Consider the following 11,842-nt stretch of genomic DNA (forward strand, 5'->3'; position numbering starts at 1 on the left):
TTTTTTGAGAAGGCACCACACTAGACTGCTTTTTTTAACTTCTCTAAATCTTCTTAGCCTTATTCTGACTCTTGCTTTTTGTCTATGAAGCTGAACTTTCTTCCTAAGTTTTATTTTCAGTTGTCCTTCCTAAACATTCAAGCAATTTCATCTACTTCTAAGATTACTTTATTCAAATGACTCCCAAATCTGTATGTCTAGCCCTTTTCTCTTCCTGCTATGTATTTTCTCATACTTAACCACGTTTAGTGAACTTCTCCCCTTAGATTATTCTGCTAACATAGCAAATGTAATATGTCTAAAACCAGAATTCTCTACAACTTCTACTTCCCCAAAAAGTTAAAATTCTTCATTTCTATCAATATTAACATTCATTAAGCCAATCTTACAAACTTGAGAGTAATCTTGACTTTTCCTACCAGATGAAATATGAATTAACTTAGCACCTAAGGTCTTCCCACATATAGTCGAAAATGACCTTTATTTCCTACATTCTCTTATCAGGCCTATTTTTATTTTGAAGCTACTACTGTCCAATAGACTTTTAAATCTCTATACAACTTCTTGGAACGACCTTACCCACATATTTACCTATTTGAAATTTCAACTATCCTTTACATTCTATATCCGATTTTACTGTTTCATTATACTTAATGTGTTGATTGTAGTAGAAATGACTTTGTTTTCCCTTTGCATTCATAGCATTTAGTAAGAGAAACTTAGATGATACCTGCTCTTATTTGCCTTTCACTTTAATTATCTGCGTAAGTTCCTTGTCTCTTCTTATAACTTGTCATTTACTTGACTCTATCTTGAATATATTTGAATCATTCATAACAGCATTTAGCACAGTGTCATAAATGATACACATTTTTGCTGGATAATGAAAAACCGATTGTATCTATCAGCATCCTGCCAGGAAACCAAAAATCACTCTAGGTCTTTCAAACAGAGGTGATTTAATACAGGCAACTTGTTATACAGATCATGGAAGAGCAGAAATGCCACAGGGGATATACTGAGGTAACCTAGTGATTAGCAACAGCAGGAAGCCCCTATCTGTCCCGGGTAGGAGGGACTGCAAAAGGAAGTACCAAGAAGTAGTGGTTCCTGCTGTCAAAAACAGGAAACTGGGGGTTGTCCAGTGAACTAGAACCACAGTGGGGACTGCCCAAAGGAAGCTAGAGGAAAGTCTCTTGATGATGGAATCATAAAAAGATGCAACTATTGCCAGAAAAAAATAAGGGAAGTGGAGAGACAAAGAGAAGATAGAACTACCCTAGCATCTTCCCAACTCCTATCCACCAATTTGCTGTTAGTGTCCTCTAGTGACTGAATTTACAGGAGAGAAAGGGCAAGGAAGTCTTCAATACAAAGCTGAATAGGAAAAGACAGGCAGTGGCCGACGATTAAATCTTTAAACTTCTAAAAAAATTTTTTCTGTTTCTTACCTGTGTAGACTATATCTTTTTAATATTGCCTAAAAATTATCAAACTAAAAAACGTATGACCACACATTGTCAAATTTAGGCTGTCTGTTGGACATCACACATTTTTAATGCCTAGAAACTGAACATTCTGTTTGTAGGGAATCCCATTATAAATGAGAGGCAGGACTTGGCTTTCAACCACAGAAGACAAAATAGGGTGGATGTCCCTTCTTCCAATCTGAGAGTATAGGCCTGTGATTTAAATGAAAGCTCCTGGTTGGGACACTGAATCTAATGGGTAGTAAGATGCAGAGAGTATTCACAAAGGCTACCGCAAAATGGTATGACACTAGAATTGTGATACAGAATCCACTGACATGACAGTGATGGCACCAACAGTAGCATCTTGAGTTGACTGTTTTGTGACAGGGTAGGCCATGCCTTGCTTACCCCGGTTCCTGCTCATATTTTGAAATTGGTTCTTCAGCCTCCCCTAGAGTTCTGTTGTGCGCAAGCAAGGGCCTTAATTAGTATAAACTACTGACAATGTCATGTGTCTTGAATTCTCTGATGTGTTATTTGATATCAGAAAACTACGGTAAAACATTACATTGTATATGCAAGTGTCATTTATAGATTTTATAAATCGATTAGAACTAGTTGCCATAAATTGATAAGGGTACCTTTTCCAAGGTGAGAAGATCTATTTCAGACTGTAGACGAATTTCTGGTTTGTTCCTTTGCTGATCCTTGAACTGATGGAACTCTTTTTCTAAAATCTTATACTTATTTTCAGCATCATTAAGCTGTATTTAAAAAATACGGTGTTATAGCCATGTTAAAACAATAGTACGCATTTAGAATTGCAGAATTCAAGTGTTGTTTTTTTCTTATTCTAAAGCAAGTTCATAGCAGAAAACTTAGAAACATGAGAAAAATTAAGATCACTAATAATCCTAAAAATTTTGTAAATCAACTGACAGTATATAAAAACATCTTGAGTATGAAATTTCTTATAAAACTAGTATCATGAGAACATTTTTGTTAAATTTTAGAGGGCAAATGAAATAGTCACCTTATAAAAATACTGATACTTTAGAAAGATGTCACATGTAAGAAAAGACTGAGCATTATAAATATACCAGATTACTATCAGTAAAAAAGTTTAATTTTAATGTAGTATTTATTGGTCTTATAATTGGATACTGCATGAATCTCATAATTCAAACATGATTACAACTTAAGGTAATTTAAAAATTATTTGGCTCAACCCCTTCATATTTATAGGTAAGAAAACTGAGGGTCAAAAGAGCTAAATAATTAAGGTAGTGTCGAAGAGCTAGTGAGCTAGTCACTAGCAGAGGCATGAATAGGATTCAGATCTTTTATTCCCTAGGATAATGCTTTAATGTAAAGCAGACAATATTCCTTAAAATAAAAAAGATAGACTGCCTTGACTGAACACTCTATAATTTTCTTTAGAATCAGTTCGAAACTTCCAAAATAAAATGATATAAAGATGTTCATTTCAAATCTGAGTTTTTTTTAATCAAATGCAAACAAGCACTGTTACAGATGCTTTCTAAAAACATAAACCAATATAACTATCCATCATTAGATAAACCAATTATCTCTACTAAGACATAGACTTAACTAAATTTGAAATACTAAGAAAATGTGTGGCGAAAAAGGAATTTAAATTATCAATAATAAATTCTTGTTTTATGCCAATAAATACAAACAATTCTGATTGGGACTTATCTAGCAACTTTAACTTTAGGTATTCCATGCATATAAATATTCTGTATAACAGAAGTTCACTTCTTTGAATATCCAGACTTACGTTTTTAAGGTTGAACAGAAACATTTCTAAACTGTCTCACTTTTCTGTTTTAAACAAAACCTAATAAACTTAAAATCTGGTATTTTTCCCACCATTCAGGACATTATCATAAACAATTATCATGGTTACAATCAGGTTGTAAAGCAATAAGCTATTAGGATACTGAGCTCTTTTTCCTTTGATAAGTGGTCCATAAAATACACTGATTTTTTTTTTTTTTTTTTTTAGTTCTGGTAACTGCTTTTGTTTGAATATAGATAGTTTATCTTCTTCAGCTTTTGCTGACAGTATGTCTATCTGTCCCTACTTGTCTAGTTATAACTGCACGTATAGTACATGTAACCTGGTTCAGAGTAAAGGCCTAAAAAGTTTTTCTTACATATAAAATATGAAATGTTTATAGTCATGGGCTTAGCAATTGGGTGTCTCAGAAACTTCTGCTCCCCACTCCCAGTTTTTTCCTAAGTCTTAGATTATGTTTTAGGAGTGCCCTAGGTAATTTTTCTAAAAATACCAGTTTCTTCCCACAGAGGTTCTTCCTCCAAAGATGTAAGCTAATTACACCAATCTGGGACAGGGTGGAGACCTGGGTTTTTTCCCCAAGAACTCCCCTGGTGATTCTAGTAACTGTTAGCAGCCTTGGTTCTAAATGGCTGAATATTCCTGATAAGTGGAAGAAGAGAAGCATTACTGGTGAATCCCATCATAATTGCCTACTTTTACAACTTTATTTCACATTTTAAATGAGATCTCCATAACAATCAAATATGTATTTACAACCACCTAAATAATGTGACCTTAATTAACTTTGAACTGCTATGGAAACTATTTTTTATGCAAAAATTTACTGAAGATGTTAGAGGCATGCATCATATATATCTAATCTACAATATTTTTTCAAGAAAGATACACTTAATTTTTAACAGCTTGATCCTTGTTTTCTGTTTTTTTAAGCAAATATTTATTAAGCCTCGAGGCATAAAGGTATCAACTAAAACAATCATATGGAGCTAACAATCATATGGCTAAGCTCTAGGCATAAAGGTATCAACTAAAACAATCATATGGAGCTAACAATCAGACACTGATCAAATAATCACACTAATGAAAATAAAAGTAAACTGCAACAACAAAGAAAAATAGAAGAATATCCCATGAAAATATAAAACAGAAACGACCTAGACTTGGGGAGCAGGGGTCAGGGAATATTTCTCTGGATCAGTTGATGCTTCAGTCCAAAACTGATGGATGAGTATAGTTTACTAGGCCCACACAAAGGTCCTATGGATGAAGCGAGCACAGTATGCTTGAGAACCTGAAGGAAGGCCAGAGTGGCTGCAGAGTATAAGGCAAAGGTGAAAAAGTGGAAGATAAGGTGAGAGGCAGGCTGAGTCCAAATTATGCAGAGGCTAATAGGGCAAGGTAATGATTCTGGTCTTATTCTATGAGCAATAAAACAACACTGAAACATTTTGGAGGAGGGTATCATGATTCCCAAATGTCAAAAATATCCTGGCTGCAACAGAAAGAACAAAAATAAAGAACACTTACGGGAAGCTCAGGTATGGATGGGAGGATCATGTTGGTTTTTAAATGCCTTTAAGACATCCAAGTAGATGTCAAAAGGCAGATATAGAGATCAAGATTGCAAAGCAAAGGTCTGGGCTATAAATGTGAAAGTCCCAGAGGTATATATTATCTCTGAAGCTGTGGGCATTAATAAGGTTAATTCATGAGGTTGTTTAATACAAAGTAAGTCTTGAACTTGGAGGAAGTCTAACATATACTGGCTAAAAAAAAAAATAAGCCTGAGGGGTGGCAAGAGTAGAGGAAAACAAGGAGTGGTGTTATAGAAGCCAAGAGAATATACAAAAACAAGGATAACAGTCTTGATGCTTTCAATGAGTATGAGTAAAATGACAAATAAAAAATGCCCATTGAACTTAGTGACTGAGCCATTGGAGGCCTGACAAATAGCTGGCTGGAGCAATGGGGATGGAAAGAGAAATGGGATGGGTTGAGAGGTGAGTGTTAAAGTGAGGAAATGAAGAGGAGCACAGACAATTCTATAGTAAAATTAGGTTCTTAATTGAATTTAGTCTCGTCATACATGAAGTGTATGTTTGCTAAAAGGAGATTTATGAGAAAAAGATTTTTAGTTGAAAGTTACCTGAAATGTAGTACCATCTCATACGAATGATTATAAGAAAAATTATTCCAATATGGTCCTCAGCTTTGACTTAGGAAAAGATTTAACTTAAAGTATATTTGAATCTCAGAGTAATAAATATGAACAATCATTCGAAACTGGATTTTTATGTTTTAGTAAACTATATTTCTAGAATGCAAATAAACTCTAAGTGTAGAGAGATGAAGGTAGTTCATCCAACCTGTTGCTGAAGTCGGTGTTTATCCTCTTCTAGCTGCTTGATCTTTAATCTTTCCAATTCTACTTGGTGAACACAATCTTCCTTGGCCCTACGGACAGAGTCCTGAAGTTCTTGCAGGTTCCGTTCACGTTCTAATTTCAGTTCTTTTCTTTCTCTTTGAAGCTTAAAACAAGTGCATCTTTAAGAGGTTGGCCTATTACGAGCTGCGTTATACTGCTCAATATTCTATTATCCTTACAATCAAATGTTTAGAATACTTACAAGTTTATTTTCATAGCCTTTTCAGTTATTAATCTTTAAGTGTACTGAAATTATAAATTTTTAATCATTTAATTTTAATATACAAAGCATATTAAAAAATCCATATGACTTGTATAATTTCAATTAAAAATATTCTAATCATTTAAAATTCCTACTTGAATAAAACCATTATATAAGCAAATATGCTCAAGTTATTTTTTTTCTTTTAGAAACTTATTTTCTGCCTAATCACGTAGAAGATAACAGAGCTACAGTATTAGGAACAAATACACGTTAAATTTAAGTTTAAACATCTAAATGAATTTAGAAATCCCAGAAAACGTATAAGGATAAGGTTAGGGTGATATGTTAAGAAAATTTTAAGAAACACATTTGGGTATATCCTCCTTTGGGTAAAGGAGGATATATATTTAATGTAGAAGAAATTCTAATTATTTTGGAAGGATTTGGGGGTAAATTTTAGTAACTAGGCCTAGTACTAAGGAAAGTTTTCATCTGTTCTTGGGATCTAATGTTTCATGGGCAGGAAAGAGGGATAGTCCCTTCTCACTGAAAACAAAATCAGGATTCTAGACCTCTGAGCCTGCATGACATTTTCTCTTCTCTCTAGGCACTGCAACTATCCATTCGTTTCACATAATGGGCAAGTTAATGAAACACCTCCACTACTGCAGAAGTCAGCCAGAGATACTGAATAAGAACCATTTCAAATAACATTTTTCTCCCTGTTCCTCAGATTCTAACACATAAAATATGCTCTACTCAGCTGAAGAGCTGTTTTCTCCATATGTCTGAAAAACAATTTCTATAAAATATATTTTATACAAGTATAAAGAAAAAAAGAAATGAATGATATGAACCTAATATATGGATTCTGTGAAATAAAGATATTTGATAGATGAATACACTACCTCTGATTCTGTAATGGCAAGCTGCTGTTCTCGCTTCTCTAAATCAATTAGGGTTTTTTGAAGTTTTCCTTCCAGAATAGTATATTCAGCCACCTAAATAAAATATAATAAAATTATCTATCTTTTCTCCAAATTCAAAACATACATAATTTTAAAAATGCACATATAAGACATGATCGTTAACATTCTTCCTTTCCTCCTTCAATTTCTATGCAAGTTATTACCTTTTTCTTTACTAGTGATTCTCTCTCTCGATCCCTTTTCTTCCATTCCTCTGCAAGCACTTGCATATGAGCCAGTTCTTTCTGCTTTAGCTACAAAAGGAAGAAAAATAAAGTCATGGGAAAATTCTAAATATTTCAAGTAAACCAATCAGCTGTTTTTAGTTAAAAATTAATTGATCACTGATATGTTTCTTTCAAGGATGCCGGGTGTAATACCCATGTGGGTATAATCCAAGAGAGTATATGATGGTTTTCTAACTCTCTTGATCAGAGACTGACTGACTATTCCAGGTTTCAAGAGGGTATGCTAAATGAGAACCTAAAATTAAAAGAATCCTTCAAATTCTTAAACTCTGAACTCTAACTTTCAGTCCCAATTTTGCCTAAGTATCATAGACAAAGTTTAGGGGAATCCTTCTGAGTGGCTTCTGCCAATCTGTTGCATTTCAAGTATTATTTTATTGTCCAGTTTTCTTTAGAGGTAAGGCACTCTTGATATTCAAAGGGACTGGACAGGGTACCCATGGAACATAGAGAGAAAAGCCTACTATGGAGAAGGAAAAATATACCAAGTAGACAAAAATAGAGTTTTAAAGTAACATTTATAAAATTACCTGATTTTCAAAAATGTCTTCTTGCATCTCTTTCCACATTTCTAGCTCAAGTGCTGCTTTGTACTCTAAGGTTTCACGAGGCTCTGTCTGGATTTCTGAAGGACAAGGTGCTGGAGGAAGAGAAGATGGCTTCTGTTGTACAGCAGATAAAACCTAACATATGAATAAAAAAAGCATATTGAAACAAATACACATCCACACATTAGATCCATTTTAAAGAGTAATTTGATAATATTCAATGATTTTACCTGAGATGAATCAGAGACCAAAATCTCACGCATTTTTACTAGTCCATAATCTTCAAGAGTCATTGTGTAAGAAAGATCTATTATCCTATTGTTTGACCTACAAATGAAATTGGAATTACATTAAAATTCATGAAAATACTTTTGTATTATTTTTCTTATGTCCCCAATGCTATAGCATTGAGTAGGCTACATTTCTTGTACCTGACACTTGCTGCTGAAAACTGCAGCAGCTTCTATATTCTTCGAGACCTTTCATCTACATGATTTCATTGGATCACAAACACCCTATTAAATGTACACCTACATTTATTATAAAAGGACCTATGACAGCTGTAGATTACTTGGAAAAATTTAAAAGTATAAAGGAGAAACTTTAAATCTCACTGCCCATAGGTTATTACTGATAAAATTTAGTTTTCTTCCTGCTTTATACATATGTAGATACATATGTACTCATGCATGTTATCATCATACAGTTTTGTCCTTTTTTCATATTTACAATAAAAGCATTTTCTCATGTCATAAACATTAATTCAAAATGTAATTTTTAATGCCTATAAAATGTATGAAAGAACTTATGTAGTAAAATTAAAAAAATTCCACTATTCTTGAATATAGGTTATTCTGAATTCTTTTTTTTTTTTTTTTTTGCTTTTCCTGGGATGAATATACTCATATATAATCCTTTACTGGATATATGCATTGCCTCAGGATAATGTCTAGAAGTAGAATAACTATGTTATTTTTATCGTAATGAATACCTCCTATAGTATAGAACTACATGTAGCATTTATTAAATAAAAACAAGACAAATATTAGAAGAAAATAAAATCTTGGCAATAAAAAACCATGGCTTTGTCTAAATCAAATACATTCCATAAACCCTTGGTCAAATCAAACTGTTATGAATGGATCCCACACAATTAGAACTCATAATTAATCAACTTTTACATTTTTTTCTAATCTCACAGATTTTAGAACAAATGAATAAAGTAAAATTAAGCACTACCACATCCGAAGTTTTCACTTAGGTAAAACTCTTAAAACTTCTGTCTACAGAACAGGGCAATAAAAGTTAATATTCATAACAAATGAACAGCATTAAAATCAGAAGTAATCTGATTATTTTCATTGTATTCTATTTATGACAGAAAATAATGCTAATTTTTAAGAGCAATTTTTCAAAAACAAAACAAATTTTCAGTGAACCAGGATATCTGATTCTTTAAAATACCTGTTTCTACATCTTAAAAGTGAATAAAAGTTTTACTACACCCTCGCTCTCTAGAAGTGACTATGGGTGGGAGAGTATAAGAGAAAAAATTTCAATAAAACTTTTAGATCTCAGCTTTTTACTGAGCCTGATTTCCTTCTAGTTTCTTACTATACTTTAAAAATAAAAGTATGTCATATATAATGTCAAACTGAATTTAAATTTCTATTGTTAAAAAGATCATTCGACAAATATATTATTTTGCCTGAAATATGTGAACTCCAGCTTTTCACTATGACAATGCATTTCAGGGTGAAACAAAACAAAACAAAACAAAAAACAGTGGTCTTTAAAAGTGCCAAACATTTGTAACATTCTCTGACTTTGGATATGAGGCAAAGGTTAAAATATTTTTCAAGCAGAAAAAGTTATTCCCAATGCAAAATAATGTAAAAACAACACTAGAAATTTGACCTTGAATTACTAAATAAAAAGATCCTGAGTTTAAAATTGTCAGGCTAAAGAGAGAGAGAAATACTTACACAACAGTCCAAGTAAATATTACAGTATTATAGTAGCAGAGATTCTTTACTTTGTGAGGGTATAATGGGTATCAAAAAGCTAAAGAGCTAACAGGGACACAGCCCCTACAGGTCAGAGAAGATAGATCAGAAAAAAAGATATGAAAAGTTGTAGCTAGCTAATGAGAATAAAAAGCAAAGCTAAGACCAATTTGTAAAATGCTTTTACCCTTGTGCTGCAATAATAGGCACACTTTCACTGTAAGTCTGACGCCAACACTGTTCACCATTAGAACCTAAAAAGCGAGTTTTTTCTGAAGACAAGATGTTGGAAAGCTGAATTCTGGCGATTCCCAGAAGTAAATCTTTGCTCATTTTATCCTTGTGCCATAATTCAATCAGCAACGGAATCCTGAGGAAGAGAGAAACACATGTGTTCATACCTACCTATCAACTCTGAACTGTCTTTTCTGGGTTAAAATCTACGAGTTCCCTTAATGTGGTCAAAGATGTTTTTGTTACCTAAAATGTAAAAGCTCAATTCCATAGGTAACAAATCAAAATTCTATTACATTTTCTACACCTCTTTTCTATGCAACAAAGAAAACCTTCCAAACACTATTATTCCCACAAATGGTTAAATTTTAGTTACCCTTCATTCTTCCTTTTAAAATAATATATGAATTTGAATGGTGATACTCTGAGAAAATAAAATGACATTTCGGATTTAATTTTTCTTCACAAATCCATTTCAGATAGCTGGATTAACACCTCCATTTTATAGAGATGAAAGAACAGAAAAAGAAAATAATACACTACAGTCAATCAATGAATCTATAATAAAAACTAAATAGTTTGTATTTAACTTCACAAATTGTATTAGGAAAAGGCAAGACTACTTTTCAAAGTTCCTTCATTACTCATAGATTGATATGACAAAGTTCTAATACCTAAACTCAGGCAAATAAGTCATGAAAATCTGAAAAGAGCCTTCATAACCACATAAAACTTTGAGGCAGAAGCACAAATGTCATAGACATTTTAGTATATGTTTCTAGATTCTCAAATGCTATGGCTTTAAACCTACAGGAATGCCTCTTGTTCAAAAGATACAAATTTTCAAGAGCTGACTTGAGGAAATTATATATATACAGTGTATACATTACCTTAAGAAGGTATCTTGCAGCTGATGAGGCATAGTTGCAAAATCAAAAGCACAGTAAGACTGGGGAAGAAAAACTTCCATGTTTTTCCGAACTTCTATAGGAGGATTTGTCATAATAGGAGCTGCACTTCCAAAGAATGGATATGAGTACCTAGAATTTCAGAAAAACAAAATCTTATAGAGTTTACAGATAAAATTTAGTGTCTGTTAAAAAGTATGACATGACCTTCAGGGAAAGAAAGAGAATTCTTATATTTTGAAGGCAATGACACCAAATAAAGAAGTGACAGTCATTTTGATACAGTCCAAACAAGACAACGACTTAGGAATGAGAATGACTCTACTAAAAACAAAGCCTGAGCAGCCTTAATTTAACAGTTCCTTGAGCGCTCTTTTTCATCTTTGCACTCCTAGGAACAAACAAGCAGTGTCCACCCTATAGTAAACACTCAAGAAATGCTTGCTGAATTTAACTTCTAACCCTATTTTCTTGTATATAGTTAATGTCCTGATCTTTTATGAGCTAAAAAGCCCTTAATTAACTCCAAAAGGATGCATTTATGGAATCCTGTCTTTGAACAGAGTATCAAGGGTGAAAGCAACTCAAATATACTACAGATAAAACAGACTGACAAAAAATCATTTCTTCCGCTCATCGTAAAAACCATACCAGAGTAAATGGAGGGATGCCTGACTACTGCTGAACTTACTGTGTATTTAAAGCCAAACATAAAGATATTACAATGCCTGCTTAAATTTCATGTCATATCTTGTTATTTATTTTAAAAACTAGAATTTAAACCACTAGTAAAAATTGCTTTTCTTGTAGGAAGAATCCTGTGCATTTATTCAATTCCTACATAATATACATCCACTGAAATCAGGTCATCTGAGAGTTTATACCCTAGAAATTCAACCCCCTATTACCTCACTATATAAGATGTAGTGATTAAAAATAAAAAAGAAACAAACTTTTCAAATACCAGTGTCACCTCACAAATTCCATTACATAATTGCAAATT

The 11,842-nt window shown here is 32.9% G+C and overlaps 1 protein-coding gene across 1 annotated transcript in view; it reads right to left on the reverse strand.

Annotated features, from left to right (window-relative positions):
- CEP120 (centrosomal protein 120) overlaps positions 1–11,842 on the reverse strand; it is a 70,208-nt gene that overhangs the window by 26,122 nt on the left and 32,244 nt on the right. Inside the window, exons 10-17 of the mRNA XM_023529605.1 lie at positions 10,822–10,971; positions 9,885–10,067; positions 7,922–8,018; positions 7,674–7,826; positions 7,060–7,149; positions 6,836–6,928; positions 5,664–5,825; positions 2,114–2,236 (exon numbers count right to left, since the gene is read on the reverse strand). Coding sequence (XP_023385373.1) covers positions 2,114–2,236; positions 5,664–5,825; positions 6,836–6,928; positions 7,060–7,149; positions 7,674–7,826; positions 7,922–8,018; positions 9,885–10,067; positions 10,822–10,971 — 1,051 coding nt within the window. The remainder of the gene's footprint in view (positions 1–2,113; positions 2,237–5,663; positions 5,826–6,835; positions 6,929–7,059; positions 7,150–7,673; positions 7,827–7,921; positions 8,019–9,884; positions 10,068–10,821; positions 10,972–11,842) is intronic.

Source organism: Pteropus vampyrus, unplaced genomic scaffold (assembly GCF_000151845.1).
Source record: "Pteropus vampyrus isolate Shadow unplaced genomic scaffold, Pvam_2.0 Scaffold39, whole genome shotgun sequence".
NCBI classification, from domain to species: domain Eukaryota; kingdom Metazoa; phylum Chordata; class Mammalia; order Chiroptera; family Pteropodidae; genus Pteropus; species Pteropus vampyrus.